Here is a 23,596-nt window from a genome sequence, read left to right as displayed (position 1 = left end):
AGCCCTGCTTAGTGTTGTGTTCTTAAGAGGCCTCCATCCCTGCTGTGTTCTTAAGAGCCATCCATAGCCCTGCTGTTCTTAAGAGCCATCCATAGCCCTGCTGTGTTCTTAAGAGGCCTCCAGGGCTGTGTTCTTAAGAGGCCTCCATAGCCCTGCTGTGTTCTTAATAAGAGCCATCCATAGCCCTCCATAGCCCTGCTGTGTTCTTAAGAGGCCTCCATAGCCCTGCTGTGTTCTTAAGAGGCCTCCATAGCCCTGCTGTGTTCTTAAGAGCCATCCATAGCCCTGCTGTGTTCTTAAGAGCCATCCATAGCCCTGCTGTGTTCTTAAGAGGCCTCCATAGCCCTGCTGTGTTCTTAAGAGGCCATCCATAGCCCTGCTGTGTTCTTAAGAGGCCTCCATAGCCCTGCTGTGTTCTTAAGAGGCCATCCATAGCCCTGCTGTGTTCTTAAGAGGCCTCCATAGCCCTGCTGTGTTCTTAAGAGCCATCCATAGCCCTGCTGTGTTCTTAAGAGGCCATCCATAGCCCTGCTGTGTTCTTAAGAGGCTTAAGAGGGCCTCCATCCATAGCCCTGCTGTGTTCTTAAGAGGCCTCCATAGCCCCATAGCCCTGCTGTGTTCTTAAGAGGCCTCCATAGCCCTGCTGTGTTCTTAAGAGGCCTCCATAGCCCTGCTGTGTTCTTAAGAGCCATCCATAGCCCTGCTGTGTTCTTAAGAGCCATCCATAGTCCTGCTGTGTTCTTAAGAGGCCTCCATAGCCCTGCTGTGTTCTTAAGATCCAAGAGCCCCATAGCTGTGTTCATCCATAGCCCTGCTGTGTTCTTAAGAGGCCTCCATAGCCCTGCTGTGTTCTTAAGAGCCATCCATAGCCCTGCTGTGTTCTTAAGAGGCCTCCATAGCCCTGCTGTGTTCTTAAGAGGCCTCCATAGCCCTGCTGTGTTCTTAAGAGCCATCCATAGCCCTGCTGTGTTCTTAATAAGAGCCATCCATAGCAGGGCTGTGTTCTTAAGAGGCCTCCATAGCCCTGATGTGTTCTTAAGAGCCATCCATAGCAGGGCTGTGTTCTTAAGAGGCCTCCATAGCCCTCCATAGCCCTGCTGTGTTCTTAATAAGAGCCATCCATAGCGGTACTGTGTTCTTAAGAGGCCTCCATAGCCCTGCTGTGTTCTTAAGAGCCAACCATAGCAGGGCTGTGTTCTTAAGAGGCCTCCATAGCCCTGCTGTGTTCTTAAGAGCCATCCATAGCAGGGCTGTGTTCTTAAGAGGCATCCATAGTCCTGCTGTGTTCTTAAGAGGCCTCCATAGCCCTGCTGTGTTCTTAAGAGGCATCCATAGCCCTGCTGTGTTCTTAAGATAGCCCTGCTGTGTTCTTATCCAGCCCTGCTGTGTTCTTAAGAGCCCTGCTGTCCATAGCCATCCATAGCTGTGTTCTTAAGAGGCCTCCATAGCCCTGCTGTGTTCTTAATAAGAGGATCCATCCATAGCAGGGCTGTGTTCTTAAGAGGCCTCCATAGCCCTGCTGTGTTCTTAAGAGGCCTCCATAGCCCTGCTGTGTTCTTAAGAGGCCTCCATAGCCCTGCTGTGTTCTTAAGAGCCATCCATAGCAGGGCTGTGTTCTTAAGAGGCCTTCATAGCCCTGCTGTGTGACTCCAGTGCAGCAGAATGATGAAAGATTGGTTTCAGGTGCTCTGCCTGATCTATTATTCAAATGAAATTCAGAAAGTCCTTAAGCATATAAAGAATCGGAGCTGTTGCTGGCTACATGGACTTTATTACCTGACCCCTTCTCTCCTTCATATCTTTTTCTTTCTTTCTTTCTTTTTCTTTCTTTCTTTCTTTCTTTCTTTCTTTCTTTCTTTCTTGTCTTTTCTTCTCAACTCCTCTGTTTTCCTCTACCCCATCACTGTTCCACATATGGTGATTCATCTTTACCTTTTGTGGGTCATTCCATCCTATTGTGCTCGGTCACCACAATGTCTTCCTATTGGGATTGTTGCTAATGCGGTTTCCCCTCCTCCCTTGGCCTTCTGGTATTATTTTCACCTGAAAGTGTGTGAATTGTCTGGTCAGCTTCAATATCCTCATTAGTTTCATGAAGTTGAATGGAATAATAAGTAGATCTTAGTAGAATAGAATCTAACTACATTCAGAGAATATAACTCAGTAAGCTGGATATTTGCTTCAATGCCACAGTGGCCTAATTACAATGGCATATAGGCCTATTTAATGAGCACCTATTCAGTATTTTGTGTCCTTAATTTGTTGCGCATGAATGAGCATATGATTAATGTATGATTCATCTAAAACATGATGAATTAATCAATTACAATTATGTAGCTTGTTATTGGTAAGGTGGTCATTAGAATTCCACAGGGAGTGGTTGCATGGGAGTGAATAAGCCTCTGCCTCTATAGATGACACACTGTGATGTCTGCTGCTGGTCTCAACATTGCTGTTACATCCAAAACACACAACACACAGGTCAGATGGCACAGATAGATATGGCAGCTTTGCTTACTCGCAAATGTTCAGTCTCTGGATAATAAAGTAGATGAGCTCAGGGCGAGGATTTCCTTCCAGAGAGACATCAGGGAATTTAACATACTCTGTTTCATGGAAACATGGCTCTCTCGGGATATACTGTCCCGTCCATACAGCCAGCTGGGTTCTCACTACATTGCGCAGACAGGAATAAAGAACTCTCCGGGAAGAAGAAAAGTGGCCATGTATGTTTCACGATTAACTACTCATGGTGTGATTGTGATAACATACTGAAACTCAAGTATTTTTGTTCACCCGACTTAGAATACCGCACAATTAAATGCCAACCGTATTACCTCCCAAGACAATTATCTTCGGATAAAGTCACAGCCAAGTATATTCTCCCTCAAGCTGATACCACGACGGCTCTCAAAGATCTACACTGGACTTTATACAAACTGGAAAAAACATATCCTGGGGCCACATTTATTTTAGCTGGCGATTTTAACAAAGCAAACTTAAACAGGAAGTACCCGTGCTAAGGTCTATTCAATGCCGGTTTGACCAATCGGAATCCATGCTTCAAGATTGTTTTCATCATGCGGACTGGGATATGTTCCGGGTAGCCTCTGAGAATAACATCTATGAATACACGGATACTGTAACTGAGTTCATCAGGAAGTGTGTAGGAGATGTTGTACCCACTATGACTGTTAAAACGTACACAAACCAGAAAACGTGGATAGATGGCAGGTATTCGCGCAAAACTGAAAGCACAAACCACCACATTTAACCATGGCAAGGTGACTGGTAATATGGCCGAATACAGTGTAGTTATTCCAAACAGGCAAAATGTCAGTACAGAGACAAATTGGAGTCACAATTCAACGGCACAGACACAAGACAATCACAGACTACAAAGGGCAAACCAGCCACGTCGCGGACACTGACGTCTTGCTTCCCGACAAGCTAAACACCTTCTTTGCCCACTTTGAGGATAACACAGGGCCACCGACGCGGCCGCTACCAAGGACTGACAAAACAAAGCTGATCGTGGACTTCAGGAAACAGCAGAGCGAGCACGCCCCTATCCACATTGACGGGACCGCAGTTGTGAATGTGGAAAGCTTCAAGTTACTCGGCATACACATCCCCCGACCATCTGAAATGGTCCACCCACACAGACAGTGTGGTGAAGGAGGAACAACGGCGCCTCTTCAACCGCAGGAGGCTGAAGAAATTTAGCTTGGACCCTTCACAAACTTTTACAGATGCACAATTGATAGCATGCTGTTGGGCTGTATCACCGCCTGGTATGGCAACTGCACCGCCCGCAACCGCAGGGCTCTCCAGAGGGATGTTCGTTCTGCCTAATGCATCATCGTTGGCAAAATACCTGCCCTCCAGGATACCTACAGCACCCAATGTCACAGGAAGGCCAAAAAGATCATCAAGGACATCAGCCACCTGAACCACCTGAGCCTGTTCACCCCGTTATCATCCACAAGGCGAGGTCAGTACAGCGGCTTCAAAGCTGGGGCCGATAGACTGAAAAACAGCTATCTCAAGGCCATCAGACTGTTAAATAGCCCTCACTACCCAGATTCCACCTGGTTACGCAACCCTGCACCTTAGAGGCTGCTGCCCTATATACATAGACTTGGAATCACTGGCCACTTTAATAATGGACACTTGTCACTTTAATAATGTTTACATACTGCTTTACTCATCTCATTTGTATATACTGCATTCTATTCTACTGTATTTTAGTCAATGCCACTCCGACATTGCTCAATCTAATATTTATATATTTCTTAATTCCATTCTTTCACTTTTAGATTTGTGTGTATTGTTGTGAATTGTTAGATACTACTGCACTGTTGGAGCTAGGAACACAAGCATTTCGCTACATCTGTAATAACATCTGCTAAATATGTGTATGTGACCAATAACGTTTGATTTGATTTGACAATGACGGTACCAGGTTACCATGGCAACCACTGGCAGAAATACTAGGGGAAGAATGGTGCAGCTCGGAAAAAAGGCACACACACACACACACACACACACAGTTCTAGGCTCACTCCTCTGTAGCTCTCCGGCAATATCAGCTACCCATCTCCCATTTGCAATACAGATCACTCCATCCCATCGCCGCCTCTCTCTCCCTCCATCTTTCCGTCTCCCTGGGAGCTGCTCTTATCCTCTGACAGTCGATTGATTGATCAGTGCAGTGAGAATGGCTCTATTCCAGTGACTAGTGCTTTGTGGCAGGTCCCTACAGCATATGTTCATTCGTCATTCCACGTCCCTGTGCTTCAGTATGCCTACAGGGCTGCTGAGTTCCGCACTGCACTCTCACACTCTTTTATTACTCTCTCTCACTCTCCCTTTCTCTTACTCTTTCTCCTTCCCGCTCTCTTTACTTTCTCTCACTCTCCCTTTATCTTACTCTCTCTCTCTTTCTTTCTTTTCTTCTTTCCCTCTCGTACCATCTCTTTCTCTCCTTCATTCTCTCTCCCTTCCACACAGATAGCTCCCGTTACATATTTGACTTGTAAATTGGGCATCTATTTGTGTAAAGCCCATCAGGGGCTGTCAATATGTCCCTCTGCCGCAACCCATCTTGTGAATTTCTACACACTGAGATGTGTGGAAAGTGAGAGAGAGAGAGAGAGAGAGAGAGAGAGAGAGAGAGAGAGAGAGAGAGAGAGAGAGAGAGAGAGAGAGAGAGAGAGAGAGAGAGAGAGAGAGAGAGAGAGAGAGAGAGAGAGAGAGAGAGAGAGAGAGAGAGAGAGAGAGAGAGAGAGAGAGAGAGACAGAGAGAGATGGCAATGGGCTTCTGCAACTAGTATGGCATCAGAGAAAGACTCCTGTGGTTTCAACAGGCCCTAGATCAGTTGGTGTGTCATCAGACCCGCCCCTGGCGGTTCAGAGATTTCTAGATCAGTAACACATGATGCACTCGGTGGAGGAGACTTGAGTGTTGGGGAGGGTTAGGAGAGAAAGCCCACAGTAGTGGAGAGAGAGGCGTATGACACAGATTGGGATGGTGTTAACACACAGCAGCTGTTCAGCACACTGAAGCCGTTTTTTAAAATGTATTTGTTATTCTAATCGATTTTGTAGTGTGTAGATAAGCTTTAACATAGCATATAGCTGGGTTGTTCGTGGCACTGGGAACTGAGACACACATACATACAACCACGTGTTCACACACGCACAAGAATACACATTTATATTCCTTTTTGCCGTTTCTCTAATTCTTTCACGAAGCAATATGGGACAAGACGTCACTGCATCTTTGATGCCATGTTAGCAAAAACAATACTCAGAGTTCTATCATGGCCTGCCAGTCTAATAGCACTGATGAGTCCCTGCCCCAAAATCCCCTTACAGGTGATAGACTAGAAGGATTACCTGCCCTGTTGTCTTCAACGTTACAACTCCTAACCCCGAGGGATGCTCCTCTGTCATTTAAAACGCTGTGCCTGGGGGAACACCCACGCGCTGTACATCACACAAGCCATTTGAGCGTCTGACAGAATGAAGTGAATAAACAAGAACGTGGGACTGAAGTCCCTTCGCGAACGGGAACACACACAAACACGCACACAGCAGCACACACTAGTTTTGCGTGCCACGGCGGCTGCTTCAGATGATGTCAGAGCTGATGGCTCGTTGAGGGAAGCGATACTGTATTCCTTGTGACGGCTGTGTTTGAGGCTTGTTTACCACAGCGCTTTTCTCAACAATGCGTAGCCATGGGGGAAATAAAGACGCCATAGACGTTTTGATGAATGCAGAGCGAAGCAAGCTCGAGAGGAACAAACGTGGGTATTTTCAGAGAAGAAAAAGGAAGGGGGGGGGTTATCGTCGGTGCAAAGCTCTCTCACTTCTCCAGACGAGTTAAGAGGAGCGGTGTTTGAGGTGACCTGTCATGTTGGGGAAGGCGGGAGCAAACGGCCACAGCGAGGGAAAGAACGGATGACGAAATGGAGAGGAAACACCGGCAAGAATTGGAGGGAAAATGTGTAAACCAGGCGGGGGCCCAGGACCAAGTTTGGGAAACCCTGACCTACCCTGCTGCAGATGACCTTACTCCAGATGTACGTCGTCTATGGACGAGTTCACCGTTTGGAGGCCACTGTAAGACGAGACACTTCATCTTCCTCTAAGTCAAGTAACTCTTACCTGTGTCCTTGTGTCCCTTGCGCAGGTCTTGGTCAGATGGAATACTGTACCTCCAGGATTGTGAGAGCCAAGGGGATGTAGATGATTATCATCACTACCAGCGGAACTTTCACCACTCTGGGGTTGGGAGCCAGATGTTCTTCATAGTGTGTGTGCTCATTATAAGGGAATATATGATTTCAGCCAGTTTACAGTCTGCGTGTAGGTTAGGAAGCAATGCGGCACCTTTATGGCCTCTTCCACTCGTCCACGCATCTTGGAAGGCAGGCAGGCTCCTTGTTATGTTGTGATGATATTGGTGTATGTGTATAAATGGATACCTGTGTGTGTCACACACAAACTCGTGCAATGACTTTTAAAAAGTGTGATGAGCAAATGCTGGAATAACACCATTCATATCTGGCCTCACTATTATCTATAATGCCGCAGATAGAATACTTATGCAAGATGAACTAAGAGACACTTTGTTAAGTGTTATGTCGAGGTTAAAGTAGAAGTATTAACACCTTCCAGTCTGAAAAACAACAACACCTGCAATATATTTAACTGATTGAGACCAACAGACCACGCAACAAGAGGTAGAAGAAGTATATAACCAAGTGTATTCCCCTCTGTTAATGTACACATATTTAGAGTAATCTCACTGGAACACTTTACAATAACATTTAGAAAGAACAGGAAGATACTGGGAGGAGGAGGGTTCTTTTTGCAATGGATTGAAAGAGAAACCGGACAAACCGAATGAGGAAAAAGGATGGGTGGGATGGAGCCATTCTCCAGACATGGCGGCCATTTTGGCTCTAGCAGTTACAGAGAGATATAAAACAATAGAAAAGAGAGGATGGATGAGACCATGTGCGGTCTTCAGTTAAATGGTTACCTACAATCTGCCATTGTGAGAAAAGGGGATGAGGTATGGAGAGATGAAGGGATGAACGTGGGACAAGAATGGATTGAGATGGCAGTAGGAGGGATGGAGGAGAGGTTTAATGTTTGTAACCCAAATCACATTTGCTTAATTACCAAAAAATAACATATACATTTTAAATTTCCCAGAATTGATTATCTTTGTCATATTTTTTTCTCCGAACAGGAATGGTAATAGGGAAAACACATTTTCTTAGTAATGGGATGAGAGATTCAAATATTTAGACATTTCACAAACTTTTTTTAAAGGTTTTTCTTTTCTTTTCATGGTACAGTTTTCTTTTTTAATAGAGTTGAGAAAATTGGAATACTAGAGTTCTTGTTGTACATCAGCAAGTGAACTTGCTGTTCGCCTTGTTCTGTGTTTTTTTCCATTTGACGTTTTTCACTGGGCTTGCCCTCATTGGCTGTCATCAGTCTTGACCAATGAGAGGCGAGAACGCAGATCCAAGGTAGCGTACGCTTTCCCCCCAACACTAAGGGGCGACAGTGGGACTCCAGCAAATTAATTCACAATTTCCATCAAATGTCTCTCATTTTTCAGGGAAAGAAACTAAAAAACAAAACCAGCAAACAAAAAAACACCGTCCCACTTTTCCTTTCAATCTCCACCTTAGTGGGACTGCGTTTCCCACTGTCGTTGAATGTTGCTCATAGTGTGTGCATGATTAAGGGGATTGGTGGGGGATATCGGTCTCACGTCAAGTATCAATTGTCCATCATCTTCGTTATCTATCACCGAGTCCACTGATGCACGCGCATTAGGGTGCATTTCTACTCTTATGACACACTCTCAGTTAGGTCCATAGCGGTTTTTTCTCTCTGAACGTCTATACATATATATATTTATATAGAACAAAGTCAGGTTGTCTGCTGGAGGTTGGTTTCTGGTTTGTGTGTGATAGGACTGTAACGACGTGAGCCACATCCTCTGCGGTAGTGGGCTCAGTAGGGGGAAATGCTGTGTGGAGCCCCCAAGACAAACACATTACGGATATCTGCTGGAGAACTGAAAGACGACCCAGGGTTTTGGCCTCAGTAGTTGTGTTGGCGGCTAAAACGTAATACGTAGCATCCGCTGGTTGCTTCAAGGTGTTGTCCTCACACGGGGTTTGCTAGTTAATATCGTCATTTTTTGTGTGTTTTCTCCACAGAAAGTTTCTTCGGAAATGACTACTACATGCTTGAAACATAGCAGAATAATGTTGCATCAGCTCCTCAGGACCATAGACAGGGACAGAAAAAGATGCTCACGAGTGAGAGAAGGAGGGAGAGAAAGAGGGAGAGACTTCACGAGAGACAAGTGAGGTGATGTTTGAATACTTAGATGAGGGAAGGAGGCAGATTTGACACCTAGTTTCTGTATGTTTGGCAGTATTTTGGTATTACTGTACTTGGCTAGCAGTGGGGTTTGAACTTCCAATACAAACCCATCTAGTAGATAGAATCAATACATTTATGATTTAATATGTTAGCTTTTTAGCTAATTAAACCAGACACTTAACCTCAAACACTGATGGTGGTTCTTCCTTCCCTGTGTCTCTCTATAGTCAATCACCATGCTTAACTCTGATTGTAGGCTATATACAATACAATACCCTTTAAATGGTGCTGGATTACCTAGTTTCGTTGTAGCATGAGCTCTGGGTATGGCTGTTGGCACAAAATTATATTGTATTGAGTGAGGTTTGGCGGCCATTGTAGTCAAGACTTTGTCTGTTTGTATTCTCAAAGAAAATGTTATGAGGCTAAGTGAGAAAGAATATTACTGTATTGAAGAAAAATACCAAGAATATTTCGAATAGTTGTGGAAAAAATAGGACTATGTGTCGATCTGATTAAGACGTTTAAAACTTTTCTGTGCCAATCCCATCCTTTCTCCCTTTGCTTTAGGCTCTAAATGGGTTGAGGAGGAAAGCGAGGAGGTCATTTTGGCGGCAATGTAACCTATATACTAAAATAATTGAAACTCTGCCCACAAAGATTTTGCTAATTGTCACTTCATATACTGCCTTACCTTTCTCCTTAGTCTACCTCCATCTCTCCCCTCTCCTCTCTCCCCCTCCCTTCCTCTCTCTCTGTGCGTCACCTTTTGTCCTCTGTCTCTGGCTAGGCCGGTCTCAGACGTAGTACTCCTTGTCTTTGTTCTTCTTGTTCTTGGTGGTTGTCTTGGCTGTGCCCGGCTGTTTCTCCTTCACCAGGGTGCCGTTGCTCTGCGTGGCCGAGTTACTGATGTAGTTTCGGCTCTGGTCTACCTGGTAGGATCCCTCGTCCCGGTTACGGTACTTATACATGGCGTAGAGCAGGATGAGGATGCAGAGGGCAGCGGCCGCCACGATGCCTACCACCATGCCCGTGGTGCTGCTGGACTCCCTGATTACCTCCACTGCGCCGGGAGGCCCTCCTCTCTCTGGGGAGGTGGGGTCTGGGGTGGGCACATGGGGGAAATTGGGAGGGTAGGTTACGCCTGGGACGTGGCGGTGGCGGTCAGGGTCTGAGGAGGGGTTGGAGGGCGGCAGCAGCACCTGGTCCCGGGTGTTCATCTTGCCAGCGGGGTTTTTGCTGCTGCTGCCGCCGGGCTTGTTGAGCCTGGGGCCTAGCTGGTTGGGGTTGGCTGTGGGGGTGGAGGACAGAGGGGGGCGGTGGGAGTTGGGGGGCCGGTGGGAGAAGTGACGGTCGTGGGGGTTATGGATGCCACTCTCATTGGGGGGAGGGGGGAGGACCGTCCTGTCGGTGACGAGGGGGGAGTTTTTGTAATAGTCCTCGTCGTCCGACTCGGTCATCTCACCCGAGCCGTAGGCGGACACCTCGATGGGTCCCGCCTCCTCGCAGTCCTCCTGGTCCAGTGGGCAGGGGGGGCGACCGTTGGGCAGGGGGAGGGACTCTTTGGTCGTTTCGAGGAAGGGTAGGAGGGGCCGGTAGGTGGGGGGCGGGGGGATTACAGGGTAGCGGGTGACGATGGATGGGGGGTCTAGGGAGTCCACCGTTATTATGGGCAACACTAATTCACCTCCTAGGACAAGAAAGAGACAACGGAGGGAAAAGAGTGTTAGTGAAAAACAGAGCGCCCTCTCCAGACCAAAAAAGAAAAACAATAAAAGTTCAAATGAAAACAGCAACACCATTATTAGAACAGCACTAAAACCTGACATGAGGTCAGTTCTAAAGTTGAGTTAGTCTCTAGTCTTCTATTTAAAGAGTTAAGCTGACTAAACAGATGTACAATACATAGTATAAAGATAACAATACATTTTCTGACTCTCCTTACATCTCCCTTTTGCTCTAGACTGAACATGACTATACATATATGTTACTGTTGTCCATGGACAACATGTTCAAAAGACTAAACAACAGATCAACATCTACTAGATACAAGCTATCCTTTGCTGTCTGCCTGTCTATGCTCTTCTATTTCTACGCTAACTCTCAGTTTTCTTTGGGTTAAATAAGATAGCAAACCACGGAGTTCAGGTCACTTACATCAACAAATTGGCCGCATGATTTTTGCATGAAAAAAAAAATTACAAAAAGAAAGCTGTGTAAGATTGTTCTTGGATAGTGATAAACAACTCCCCCCCCCCCCATCCCCCTCCCCCGACACTCCCCCCATTTATTTCTCTTGTTGTGTGTGTGTGAAAAATCTAATAATTCTCTAAATAATTCATTGTGTTTTTCAGTTTTCATAAAGAATGGCTCAAATCCTATTCCGCCTTGGGGCATGGTGGGTTCCATGGCTCAGTTCTAATTAGCTGTAATCTGTATTCAAACCCCGAAGACCAGCTGGGGGAAACTGATGCCCCTAGTTTCTCCCCCGAAACACAGTCTACAGATGTGGTTCTAACGCCCACCTCCCTCCCAGTAGATATGCTAAAACAAGGAACATTAAAATTCCTATTCCCTTCTACCAATTATCACCCGACACAGTTAACAATTTCTTAGATCTTTATGCCTTAGCCCCATTTGTCTATGCCTTTATATTCAGTGTTGGAGGGAATTGGATCATTTTGTGAACTACTTTTTTTTGTCCTTTGTAATATCATCACACCCACAGTTAATAAAACATTTGGGGTGTTTACAAGTCAGTACATTGCTTTAAAGATAGGACAAAATCATTCAGACAAACATAGGAGTACCAATTGGAGACGTTAAACATAATGGGAAAATGTTAGCAGTACATAGCACAATATCAATGGCAAGTTTACATTCCCTCTTCAAAAAACAATTTTGCTACCCTCTGCTGCATCCCATAATCTTGTTAAGGTCACAATCACAGGAAACAATTTGCAAAAATGTTAGGGGCAGTTTGAAAGATTATGACATTTCTCTTTATGGACAATGATAAGGTTAGTCACAGAAATGTCCATAACATGAATCATACATATTCTTAACCCTGGCCCTTTTCTTGAGTTGATGAGGTAAATTTGTGTATCTAAACAGAATAGGGATCGGATAAAGCGAGTGAGTGTGGAGTGGAGACTCTAGAAATGTGTAGGTTGAGGGTATTTTGGGGTTGTATTTGTCATCCCCAGGCCAACATATCCCACAAGTGCTCAAGCCCCCTCCAAGCCCTCAAGACCCATTTTTCCTGACAACCCCACAATAAGTAGGGCAAGGGACTTTCATAAGGGTTATAATGCAACTTTTACACAAAAACCTTTCAAAAGATCACCAACAATAATACACAGAGCAACAACAAGGTCTTTAGAGGGAGCAAAAACATGAATGCTGAGAAAGAGAAAGTTAGTCAGTATTCAACCTTAATAGAACCTCATAGGATCAAGCCCATTCCCAACTCATACAACTCCTACTGCACAGTCAAAATGGCCATGTTACCGTGGCAACATTAGGGCGCCTACTTATGTGAGGATCTCTGTGTCTGAGGGTTGAGATTCACCTTGAAGAGTGTTGGCACACTTGAGGAACAAAGAAAAGTAAACAGAGAAAATGAACAAACCGCTAGCCCAAAATAAGATAGAACTACAGAATATTAGATGACTTGTCATACATATTCTGTAAATTCGTCCGATTCTGAGCATTATTTTCTACTTTCCCATCTTCCTGTACTCTAGAGATATTTAGCTTCTATTCTGACTTGCTGGATAAGATAGACTTGCATCTATCTTTACCTCGCCATCTGTCTGTACGACTGAAATGGTGCCAGTGGAATACCTCGCTGTCCTCCTGCCTCTCTGTATGCAGTCTGACCCTCGCTGTCCTCCTGCCTCTCTGTATGCAGTCTGCCCCTCGCTGTCCTCCTGCCTCTCTGTATGCAGTCTGCCCCTCGCTGTCCTCCTGCCTCTCTGTATGCAGTCTGCCCCTCGCTGTCCTCCTGCCTCTCTGTATGCAGTCTGCCCCTCGCTGTCCTCCTGCCTCTCTGTATGCAGTCTGCCCCTCGCTGTCCTCCTGCCTCTCTGTATGCAGTCTGCCCCTCGCTGTCCTCCTGCCTCTCTGTATGCAGTCTGCCCCTCGCTGTCCTCCTGCCTCTCTGTATGCAGTCTGCCCCTCGCTGTCCTCCTGCCTCTCTGTATGCAGTCTGCCCCTCGCTGTCCTCCTGCCTCTCTGTATGCAGTCTGCCCCTCGCTGTCCTCCTGCCTCTCTGTATGCAGTCTGCCCCTCGCTGTCCTCCTGCCTCTCTGTATGCAGTCTGCCCCTCGCTGTCCTCCTGCCTCTCTGTATGCAGTCTGCCCCTCGCTGTCCTCCTGCCTCTCTGTATGCAGTCTGCCCCTCGCTGTCCTCCTGCCCCTCGCTGTCCTCCTGCCTCTCTGTATGCAGTCTGCCCCTCGCTGTCCTCCTGCCTCTCTGTATGAAGCCTTCCCTCGTTGTCCTCCTGCCTCTCTGTATGCAGTCTGCCCCTCGCTGTCCTCCTGCCTCTCTGTATGCAGTCTGCCCCTCGCTGTCCTCCTGCCTCTCTGTATGCAGTCTGCCCCTCACTGTCCTCCTGCCTCTCTGTATGCAGTCTGCCCCTCACTGTCCTCCTGCCTCTCTGTATGCAGTCTGCCCCTCGCTGTCCTCCTGCCTCTCTGTATGCAGTCTGCCCCTCGCTGTCCTCCTGCCTCTCTGTATGCAGTCTGCCCCTCGCTGTCCTCCTGCCTCTCTGTATGCAGTCTGCCCCTCGCTGTGTTCCGCTACTGGGTGGCACAGTCACAGGTGTCTGACACTGAGGGAGTGTTGTAAGAAAACCAAGAGCTGTTATGAAGCCGTCCAGTATCTGGTGGCCAGGGCTCAATGTGTGCCCTGTCGACAGGATGACACGAGGGTGATACGAGGGTGAGCTGAGGTGAATGTTTGGTGTTTTCGCCACAATGTGGTTACATCGTTGGGAAAAAAATGCCACTCTGTCTGAGTAATTGCTGAAGACTCTGTGTGAACCTGCTTCTAAGTAGTCATGATCATTAGGTGAATCCAAGACTTTGTTAAAAAAGTGGATTTGTTTATTACCGTTTGCATTGTTCTCAAATGTGTTGCATTCCTTTGGTTCTAATCATCATGAATTAGAAGGCGAAAGTGCAAACCATAACAACACTCTCTTCTGGCCACGTAATTCAGCTTTGTGCCATACGCTTTGTCCTTGGTGCCCGTACTTGGATAGGAAAAGTTACTGCTGACCACAAGGCCAAGGTTGGAGTAGCTGACGGTTTGTCAACCCTCAAACACAGACCCACACAGGCATCTACACGCATGGCTACACTCGTCTCGCTCGTCTCTTCACTGAGTGTGTCTTTGTCTCGACACAGTCCTATCAACACCTCTGGTATACCTCCCCTTCCCGTGACTGTGCCCGTAAACTGCATATGCAGCTTCTGATTGGTCAGATGGCACCATAGCCACACCATTGGCTGTATGATGAATCAGCTGGTGTGAACGGACATGTTCAAACAGGTTTCAAACGCTCCGGTCATCATCACACTGAGAACTGCCAAGAACCCACAGAGAACCCATTGAGGTGCCCTTCGTTTGGAAGACTGAAAATCCACTTGACTCACTACACTGTAAAAGGATTTGACCTGTCGAGGGAATGAGCTTTTCCCATAGTTAGGTTAGCCTGCCGTGGCGTCACTCGTCTTTATGGCTCACCGTCTCCATAGCGCTAGAGGATGACTCACCTTGTTCAAACCAAAACTCAAAGTGGGTGTGTGTTTTTTCCCCCTCAGCGCTAAAGACGGATACCGACGCGTCAACGATGGATGCCAAACAAACACGGGGACTAAGTTGTTCTGCCGATCACGTCGGCTCGTCCTGAGCCACTTGAAATATTAATGGTCGGACGACTGTTCAGAGTTGATATGCTGCATGAAGAATGAGCTTTGATTACGCTGTGAAGAGATTCGAGCACACATGGACACGAATGTTCTAGCCTAAATCATTCTCCGTCTCCACAATGGTCCACTATATGGGATAATAATCCACTTAATAAAGACTACATTCTTGATTTAGTTGGAGGAAAACTCCACCCAAAAACTATATTTTGGTATTTGTTGATTTAGCCCATTGTTGACAAAGTCCCAAAATGATTTGAATGTCACGAATCAAGTTTTCAAGATATGTAACTTTCAAAATGCATCATATGGGCCAAATTTCAGCATTTTGAAAGTTACATATCTTGAAAACCTACTGTAGTGTGCGTTCAACAGTGAAAAGCATTCCACAGGTCATCATTGAATATACAGTCTACGCGTGCTGTCCTATGATGAGGGTGGGCAATTTATTCCCGACGTTGATTGACGAAGTTACGTTCACCACGTATGGTTGATTATAACGGATTGCTTTCCAGAGTGCTTTTCTACACAACACTTCTAGATGGGTTCCATGAACTCTCACTCGTGTTGGCTAGTTTGGCAGCCTACTGTTTCTACCTCGGAAGAGCGCTGTTTGATCACGGGCTGAGTCAACGCATGGAATATCAACCTTTCCTCTTTTCTTCTCATTATTTTTTCTCATCTTCGCCTTCATTTTTCTCTCACTCTATTCTCTCACTCTATTCTGTACCCTCTCAATCACTGTCAGTGTTCTCATCTCTCTCTAACATATTTACTGTCAGTGTTTTCTCATCTCTCCCTACAATATACCGTCAGTGTGTTCTCATCTCTCTCTAACATATTTACTGTCAGTGTTTTCTCATCTCTCTCTAACATATTTACTGTCAGTGTTTTCTCATCTCTCTCTAACATATTTACTGTCAGTGTTTTCTCATCTCTCTCGAATATATTTACTGTCAGTGTTTTCTCATCTCTCTCTAACATATTTACTGTCAGTGTTTTCTCATCTCTCTCTAACATATTTACTGTCAGTGTTTTCTCATCTCTCTCTAACATATTTACTGTCAGTGTTTTCTCATCTCTCTCGAATATATTTACTGTCAGTGTTTTCTCATCTCTCCCTACAATATACTGTCAGTGTGTTCTCATCTCTCTCTAACATATTTACTGTCAGTGTTTTCTCATCTCTCTCTAACATATTTACTGTCAGTGTTTTCTCATCTCTCTCTAACATATTTACTGTCAGTGTTTTCTCATCTCTCTCTAACATATTTACTGTCAGTGTTTTCTCATCTCTCTCTAACATATTTACTGTCAGTGTTTTCTCATCTCTCTCTAACATATTTACTGTCAGTGTTTTCTCATCTCTCTCTAACATATTTACTGTCAGTGTTTTCTCATCTCTCTGGAACATATTTACTGCCAGTGTTTTCTCATCTCTCTCTAACATATTTACTGTCAGTGTTTTCTCATCTCTCTGGAACATATTTACTGCCAGTGTTTTCTCATCTCTCTCTAACATATTTACTGTCAGTGTTTTCTCCTCTCTCTCTAACATATTTACTGTCAGTGTTTTCTCATCTCTCTCTAACATATTTACTGTCAGTGTTTTCTCATCTCTCTCTAACATATTTACTGTCAGTGTTTTCTCATCTCTCTCTAACATATTTACTGTCAGTGTTTTCTCATCTCTCTCTAACATATTTACTGTCAATGTTTTCTCATCTCTCCCTACAATATACTGTCAGTGTTTTCTCATCTCTCTCGAACATATTTACTGTCAGTGTTTTCTAATCTCTCTCTATCATATTTACTGTCAGTGTTTTCTCCTCTCTCTCTAACATATTTACTGTCAATGTTTTATCATCTCTCTCTACCATATATACTGCCAGTGTTTTCTCATCTCTCTCTAACATATTTACAGTCAGTGTTTTCTCATCTCTCTCTACCATCAATACTGTCAGTGTTTTCTCATTTGTCTCTAACTTAATTTAATTTCAGTTTTTTTCTCATCTCTGCCTTCAATATACTGTCAGTGTTTTCCCATCTCTCTCTACCATATATACTGTCAGTGTTTTATCATATCTTTCTAACATATTTACTGTCAGTGTTTTCTCATCTCTCTCTAACATATTTACTGTCAGTGTTTTATCATCTCTCTCTACCATATATACAGTCAGTGTTTTCTTATCTCTCTCTAACATATTTACTGTCAGTGTTTTCTCCTCTCTCTCTAACATATTTACTGTCAATGTTTTATCATCTCTCTCTACCATATATACAGTCAGTGTTTTCTTATCTCTCTCTAACATATTTACTGTCAGTGTTTTCTCCTCTCTCTCTAACATATTTACTGTCAATGTTTTATCATCTCTCTCTACCATATATACTGTCAGTGTTTTCTCATCTCTCTCTAACATATTTACTGTCAGCGTTTTATCATCTCTCTCTACCATATATACAGTCAGTGTTTTCTCCTCTCTCTCAAACATATTTACTGTCAATGTTTTATCATCTCTCTCTAACATATTTATTGTCAGCGTTTTCTAATCTCTCCCTACAATATACTGTCAGTGTTTTCTCATCTCTCTCTAACATATTTACTGTCAATGTTTTATCATCTCTCTCTACCATATATACTGTCAGTGTTTTCTCATCTCTCTCTAACATATTTACTGTCAATGTTTTATCATCTCTCTCTACCATATATACTGCCAGTGTTTTCTCATCTCTCTCTAACATATTTGTGGTCCTTCTGTAGCACAGTTGGTAGAGCATGGCGCTTGTAACGCCAGGGTAGTGGGTTCGATTCCCGGGACCACCCATACGTAGAATGTATGCACACATGACTGTAAGTCGCTTTGGATAAAAGCGTCTGCTAAATGGCATATATTATTATTATTATTATATTATATTTACAGTCAGTGTTTTCTCATCTCTCTCTACCATATATATTGTCAGTGTTTTATCATCTCTTTCTAACATATTTACTGTCAGTGTTTTCTCATCTCTCTCTACCATATATACTGTCAGTGTTTTATCATCTCTCTCTCTCTACCATATATACTGTCAGTGTTTTATCATCTCTTTCTAACATATTTACTGTCAGTGTTTTCTCATATCTCTCTAACATATTTACTGTCAGTGTTTTCCCATCTCTCTCTACCATATATACTGTCAGTGTTTTATCATCTCTTTCTAACATATTTACTGTCAGTGTTTTCTCATATCTCTCTAACATATTTACTGTCAGTGTTTTCCCATCTCCCTCTACCATATATACTGTCAGTGTTTTATCATCTCTCTCTAACATATTTACTGTCAGTGTTTTCTCATCTCTCTCTAACATATTTACTGTCAGTGTTTTCTCATCTCTCTCTAACATATTTACTGTCAGTGTTTTCTCATCTCTCTCTAACATATTTACTGTCAGTGTTTTCTCATCTCTCCCTACAATATACTGTCAGTGTTTTCTCATCTCTCTCGAACATATTTACTGTCAGTGTTTTCTAATCTCTCTCTATCATATTTACTGTCAGTGTTTTCTCCTCTATCTCTAACATATTTACTGTCAGTGTTTTCTCATCTCTCCGTACAATATACTGTCAGTGTTTTCTCATATCTCTCGAACATATTTACTGTCAGTGTTTTCTAATCTCTCTCTAACATATTTACTGTCAATGTTTTATCATCTCTCTCTACCATATATACTGTCAGTGTTTTCTCATCTCTCTCTAACATATTTACAGTCAGTTTTCTCATCTCTCTCTACCATCAATACTGTCAGTGTTTTCTCATTTGTCTCTAACTTAATTTAATTTCAGTTTTTTCTCATCTCTGCCTTAAATATACTGTCAGTGTTTTCCCATCTCTCTCTACCATATATACTGTCAGTGTTTTATCATCTCTTTCTAACATATTTACTGTCAGTGTTTTATCATCTCTCTCTAACATATTTACTGTCAGTGTTTTCCCATCTCTCTACCATATTTACTGTCAGTGTTTTCTCATCTCTCTCTAACATATTTACTGTCAGTGTTTTCTCATCTCTCTCTACCATATATACTGTCAGTGTTTTCTCATCTCTCTAACATATTTACAGTCAGTGTTTTCTCATCTCTCTCTACCATCAATACTGTCAGTGTTTTCTCATCTCTCTCTACCATCAATACTGTCAGTGTTTTCTCATTAGTCTCTAACTTAATTTAATTTCATTTTTTTCTCATCTCTGCCTTCAATATACTGTCAGTGTTTTCCCATCTCTCTCTACCATATATACTGTCAGTGTTTTATCATCTCTCTCTCTACCATATATACTGTCAGTGTTTTATCATCTCTCTACCATATATACTGTCAGTGTTTTATCATCTCTCTCTCTCTACCATCTATACTGTCAGTGTTTTCTCATCTCTCTCTCTACCATCAATACTGTCAGTGTTTTATCATCTCTCTCTCTCTACCATATATACTGTCAGTGTTTTATCATCTCTCTCTCTCTACCATATATACTGTCAGTGTTTTATCATCTCTCTCTCTACCATATATACTGTCAGTGTTTTATCATCTCTCTCTCTACCATCAATACTGTCAGTGTTTTCCCATCTCTCTCTACCATATATACTGTCAGTGTTTTATCATCTCTTTCTAACATATTTACTGTCAGTGTTTTCTCATCTCTCTCTACCATATATACTGTCAGTGTTTTCTCATCTCTCTCTACCATCAATACTGTCAGTGTTTTCTCATCTCTCTCTACCATCAATACTGTCAGTGTTTTCTCATTAGTCTCTAACTTAATTTAATTTCAGTTTTTTCTCATCTCTGCCTTCAATATACTGTCAGTGTTTTCCCATCTCTCTCTACCATATATACTGTCAGTGTTTTATCATCTCTCTCTACCATATATACTGTCAGTGTTTTATCATCTCTCTCTCTCTACCATACATACTGTCAGTGTTTTATCATCTCTCTCTCTCTACCATCAATACTGTCAGTGTTTTCTCATCTCTCTCTCTCTACCATCAATACTGTCAATGTTTTATCATCTCTCTCTCTCTACCATATATACTGTCAGTGTTTTATCATCTCTCTCTCTCTACCATATATACTGTCAGTGTTTTAAGATCTCTCTCTCTCTACCATCAATACTGTCAGTGTTTTCCCATCTCTCTCTACCATATATACTGTCAATGTTTTCTCATCTCTCTCTAACGTATTTACTGTCAATGTTTTATCATCTCTCTCTACCATATATACTGTCAGTGTTTTCCCATCTCTCTCTACCATATATACTGTCAGTGTTTTATCATCTCTCTCTACCATATATACTGTCAGTGTTTTATCATCTCTCTCTCTCTACCATATATACTGTCAGTGTTTTATCATCTCTCTCTCTCTACCATCAATACTGTCAGTGTTTTCTCATCTCTCTCTCTCTACCATCAATACTGTCAATGTTTTATCATCTCTCTCTCTCTACCATATATACTGTCAGTGTTTTATCATCTCTCTCTCTCTACCATATATACTGTCAGTGTTTTATCATCTCTCTCTCTCTACCATATATACTGTCAGTGTTTTAAGATCTCTCTCTCTCTACCATCAATACTGTCAGTGTTTTCCCATCTCTCTCTACCATATATACTGTCAGTGTTTTATCATCTCTTTCTAACATATTTACTGTCAGTGTTTTATCATCTCTCTCTACCATATATACTGTCAATGTTTTATCATCTCTCTCTAACATATTTATTGTCAGCGTTTTCTAATCTCTCCCTACAATATACTGTCAGTGTTTTCTCATCTCTCTCTAACATATTTACAGTCAGTGTTTTCTCATCTCTCTCTAACATATTTACTGTCAGTGTTTTATCATCTCTCTCTAACATATTTACTGTCAATGTTTTATCATCTCTCTCTACCATATATACTGTCAGTGTTTTCTCATCTCTCTCTAACATATTTACTGTCAATGTTTTATCATCTCTCTCTACCATATATACTGTCAGTGTTTTCTCATCTCTCTCTAACATATTTACAGTCAGTGTTTTCTCATCTCTCTCTATCATCAATACTGTCAGTGTTTTCTCATTTGTCTCTAACTTATTTAATTTCAGTTTTTTCTCATCTCTTCCTTCAATATACAGTCAGTGTTTTCCCATCTCTCTCTACCATATATACTGTCAGTGTTTTATCATCTCTCTCTCTCTACCATCAATACTGTCAGTGTTTTCCCATCTCTCTCTACCATATATACTGTCAGTGTTTTATCATCTCTTTCTAACATATTTACTGTCAGTGTTTTCTCATCTCTCTCTACCATATATACTGTCAGTGTTTTCTCATCTCTCTCTACCATATATACTGTCAGTGTTTTCTCATCTCTCTCTACCATCAATACTGTCAGTGTTTTCTCATCTGTCTCTACCATCAATACTGTCAGTGTTTTCTCATTAGTCTCTAACTTAATTTAATTTCAGTTTTTTCTCATCTCTGCCTTCAATATACTGTCAGTGTTTTCCCATCTCTCTCTACCATATATACTGTCAGTGTTTTATCATCTCTCTCTACCATATATACTGTCAGTGTTTTATCATCTCTCTCTCTCTACCATCAATACTGTCAGTGTTTTCTCATCTCTCTCTCTCTACCATCAATACTGTCAATGTTTTATCATCTCTCTCTCTCTACCATATATACTGTCAGTGTTTTATCATCTCTCTCTCTCTACCATATATACTGTCAGTGTTTTATCATCTCTCTCTCTCTACCATATATACTGTCAGTGTTTTAAGATCTCTCTCTCTCTACCATCAATACTGTCAGTGTTTTCCCATCTCTCTCTACCATATATACTGTCAGTGTTTTATCATCTCTTTCTAACATATTTACTGTCAGTGTTTTATCATCTCTCTCTACCATATATACTGTCAATGTTTTCTCATCTCTCTCTAACGTATTTACTGTCAATGTTTTATCATCTCTCTCTACCATATATACTGTCAGTTTTTTCTCATCTCTCTCTAACATATTTACAGTCAGTGTTTTCTCATCTCTCTCTACCATATATACTGTCAGTGTTTTATCATCTCTCTCTCTACCATATATACTGTCAGTGTTTTATCATCTCTCTCTCTCTCTACCATCAATACTGTCAGTGTTTTCTCATCTCTCTCTCTCTACCATCAATACTGTCAATGTTTTATCATCTCTCTCTACCATATATACTGTCAGTGTTTTATCATCTCTCTCTCTCTACCATATATACTGTCAGTGTTTTATCATCTCTCTCTCTACCATATATACTGTCAGTGTTTTAAGATCTCTCTCTCTACCATCAATACTGTCAGTGTTTTCCCATCTCTCTCTACCATATATACTGTCAGTGTTTTATCATCTCTTTCTAACATATTTACTGTCAGTGTTTTATCATCTCTCTACCATATATACTGTCAATGTTTTATCATCTCTCTCTAACATATTTATTGTCAGCGTTTTCTAATCTCTCCCTACAATATACTGTCAGTGTTTTCTCATCTCTCTCTAACATATTTACTGTCAATGTTTTATCATCTCTCTCTACCATATATACTGTCAGTGTTTTCTCATCTCTCTCTAACATATTTACTGTCAATGTTTTATCATCTCTCTCTACCATATATACTGTCAGTGTTTTCTCATCTCTCTCTAACATATTTACTGTCAATGTTTTATCATCTCTCTCTACCATATATACTGTCAGTGTTTTCTCATCTCTCTCTAACATATTTACAGTCAGTGTTTTCTCATCTCTCTCTATCATCAATACTGTCAGTGTTTTCTCATTTGTCTCTAACTTATTTAATTTCAGTTTTTTCTCATCCCTGCCTTCAATATACAGTCAGTGTTTTCCCATCTCTCTCTACCATATATACTGTCAGTGTTTTATCATCTCTTTCTAACATATTTACTGTCAGTGTTTTATCATCTCTCTCTACCATATATACTGTCAGTGTTTTCTCATCTCTCTCTAACATATTTACTGTCAGTGTTTTATCATCTCTCTCTACCATATATACTGTCAGTGTTTTCTCATCTCTCTAACATATTTACTGTCAATGTTTTATCATCTCTCTCTACCATATATACTGTCAGTGTTTTCTCATCTCTCTAACATATTTACTGTCAATGTTTTATCATCTCTCTTTACCATATATACTGCCAGTGTTTTCTCATCTCTCTCATATTTACAGTCAGTGTTTTCTCATCTCTCTCTACCATCAACACTGTCAGTGTTTTCTCATTTGTCTCTAACTTATTTAATTTCAGTTTTTTCATCTCATCTCTGCCTTCAATATACTGTCAGTGTTTTCTCATCTCTCTCTAACATATTTACTGTCAGTGTTATCCCATCTCTCTCTACCATATATACTGTCAGTGTTTTCTCATCTCTCTCTAACATATTTACTGTCAGTGTTATCCCATCTCTCTCTACCATATATACTGTCAGTGTTTTCTCATCTCTCTCTACCATATATACTGTCAGTGTTTTCTCATCTCTCCCTAACATATTTACTGTCAGTGTTTTCTCATCTCTCTCGGACATATTTACTGTAAGTGTTTTCTAATCTCTCTCTATCATATTTACTGTCAGTGTTTTCTCATCTGTCTCTAACTTATTTAATTTCATTTTTTCTCATCTCTGCCTTCAATATACTGTCAGTGTTTTCTCATCTCTCTCTAACATATTTACTGTAAGT

At 42.2% G+C, this 23,596-nt stretch overlaps 1 protein-coding gene across 3 annotated transcripts in view; it reads right to left on the bottom strand.

Moving 5' to 3' along the window:
* Positions 1-7,254: 7,254 nt before the first annotated feature.
* Positions 7,255-23,596, bottom strand: part of LOC118368670 (neurexin-2-like) — a 991,707-nt gene continuing 975,365 nt past the window's right edge. For all 3 annotated transcript variants that reach the window (XM_052497154.1, XM_052497155.1, XM_052497156.1), the window contains one exon: positions 7,255-10,615. In XM_052497154.1, the coding sequence (XP_052353114.1) occupies positions 9,723-10,615 (893 nt within the window). In that variant the 3' untranslated portion in view covers positions 7,255-9,722. The remainder of the gene's footprint in view (positions 10,616-23,596) is intronic.

This window comes from Oncorhynchus keta, chromosome 35, assembly GCF_023373465.1.
Source record: "Oncorhynchus keta strain PuntledgeMale-10-30-2019 chromosome 35, Oket_V2, whole genome shotgun sequence".
Taxonomy (NCBI): domain Eukaryota; kingdom Metazoa; phylum Chordata; class Actinopteri; order Salmoniformes; family Salmonidae; genus Oncorhynchus; species Oncorhynchus keta.
The sequence above is the reverse complement of the archived record's forward strand: the minus strand, read 5'-3'. Positions and strand labels throughout refer to the sequence as shown.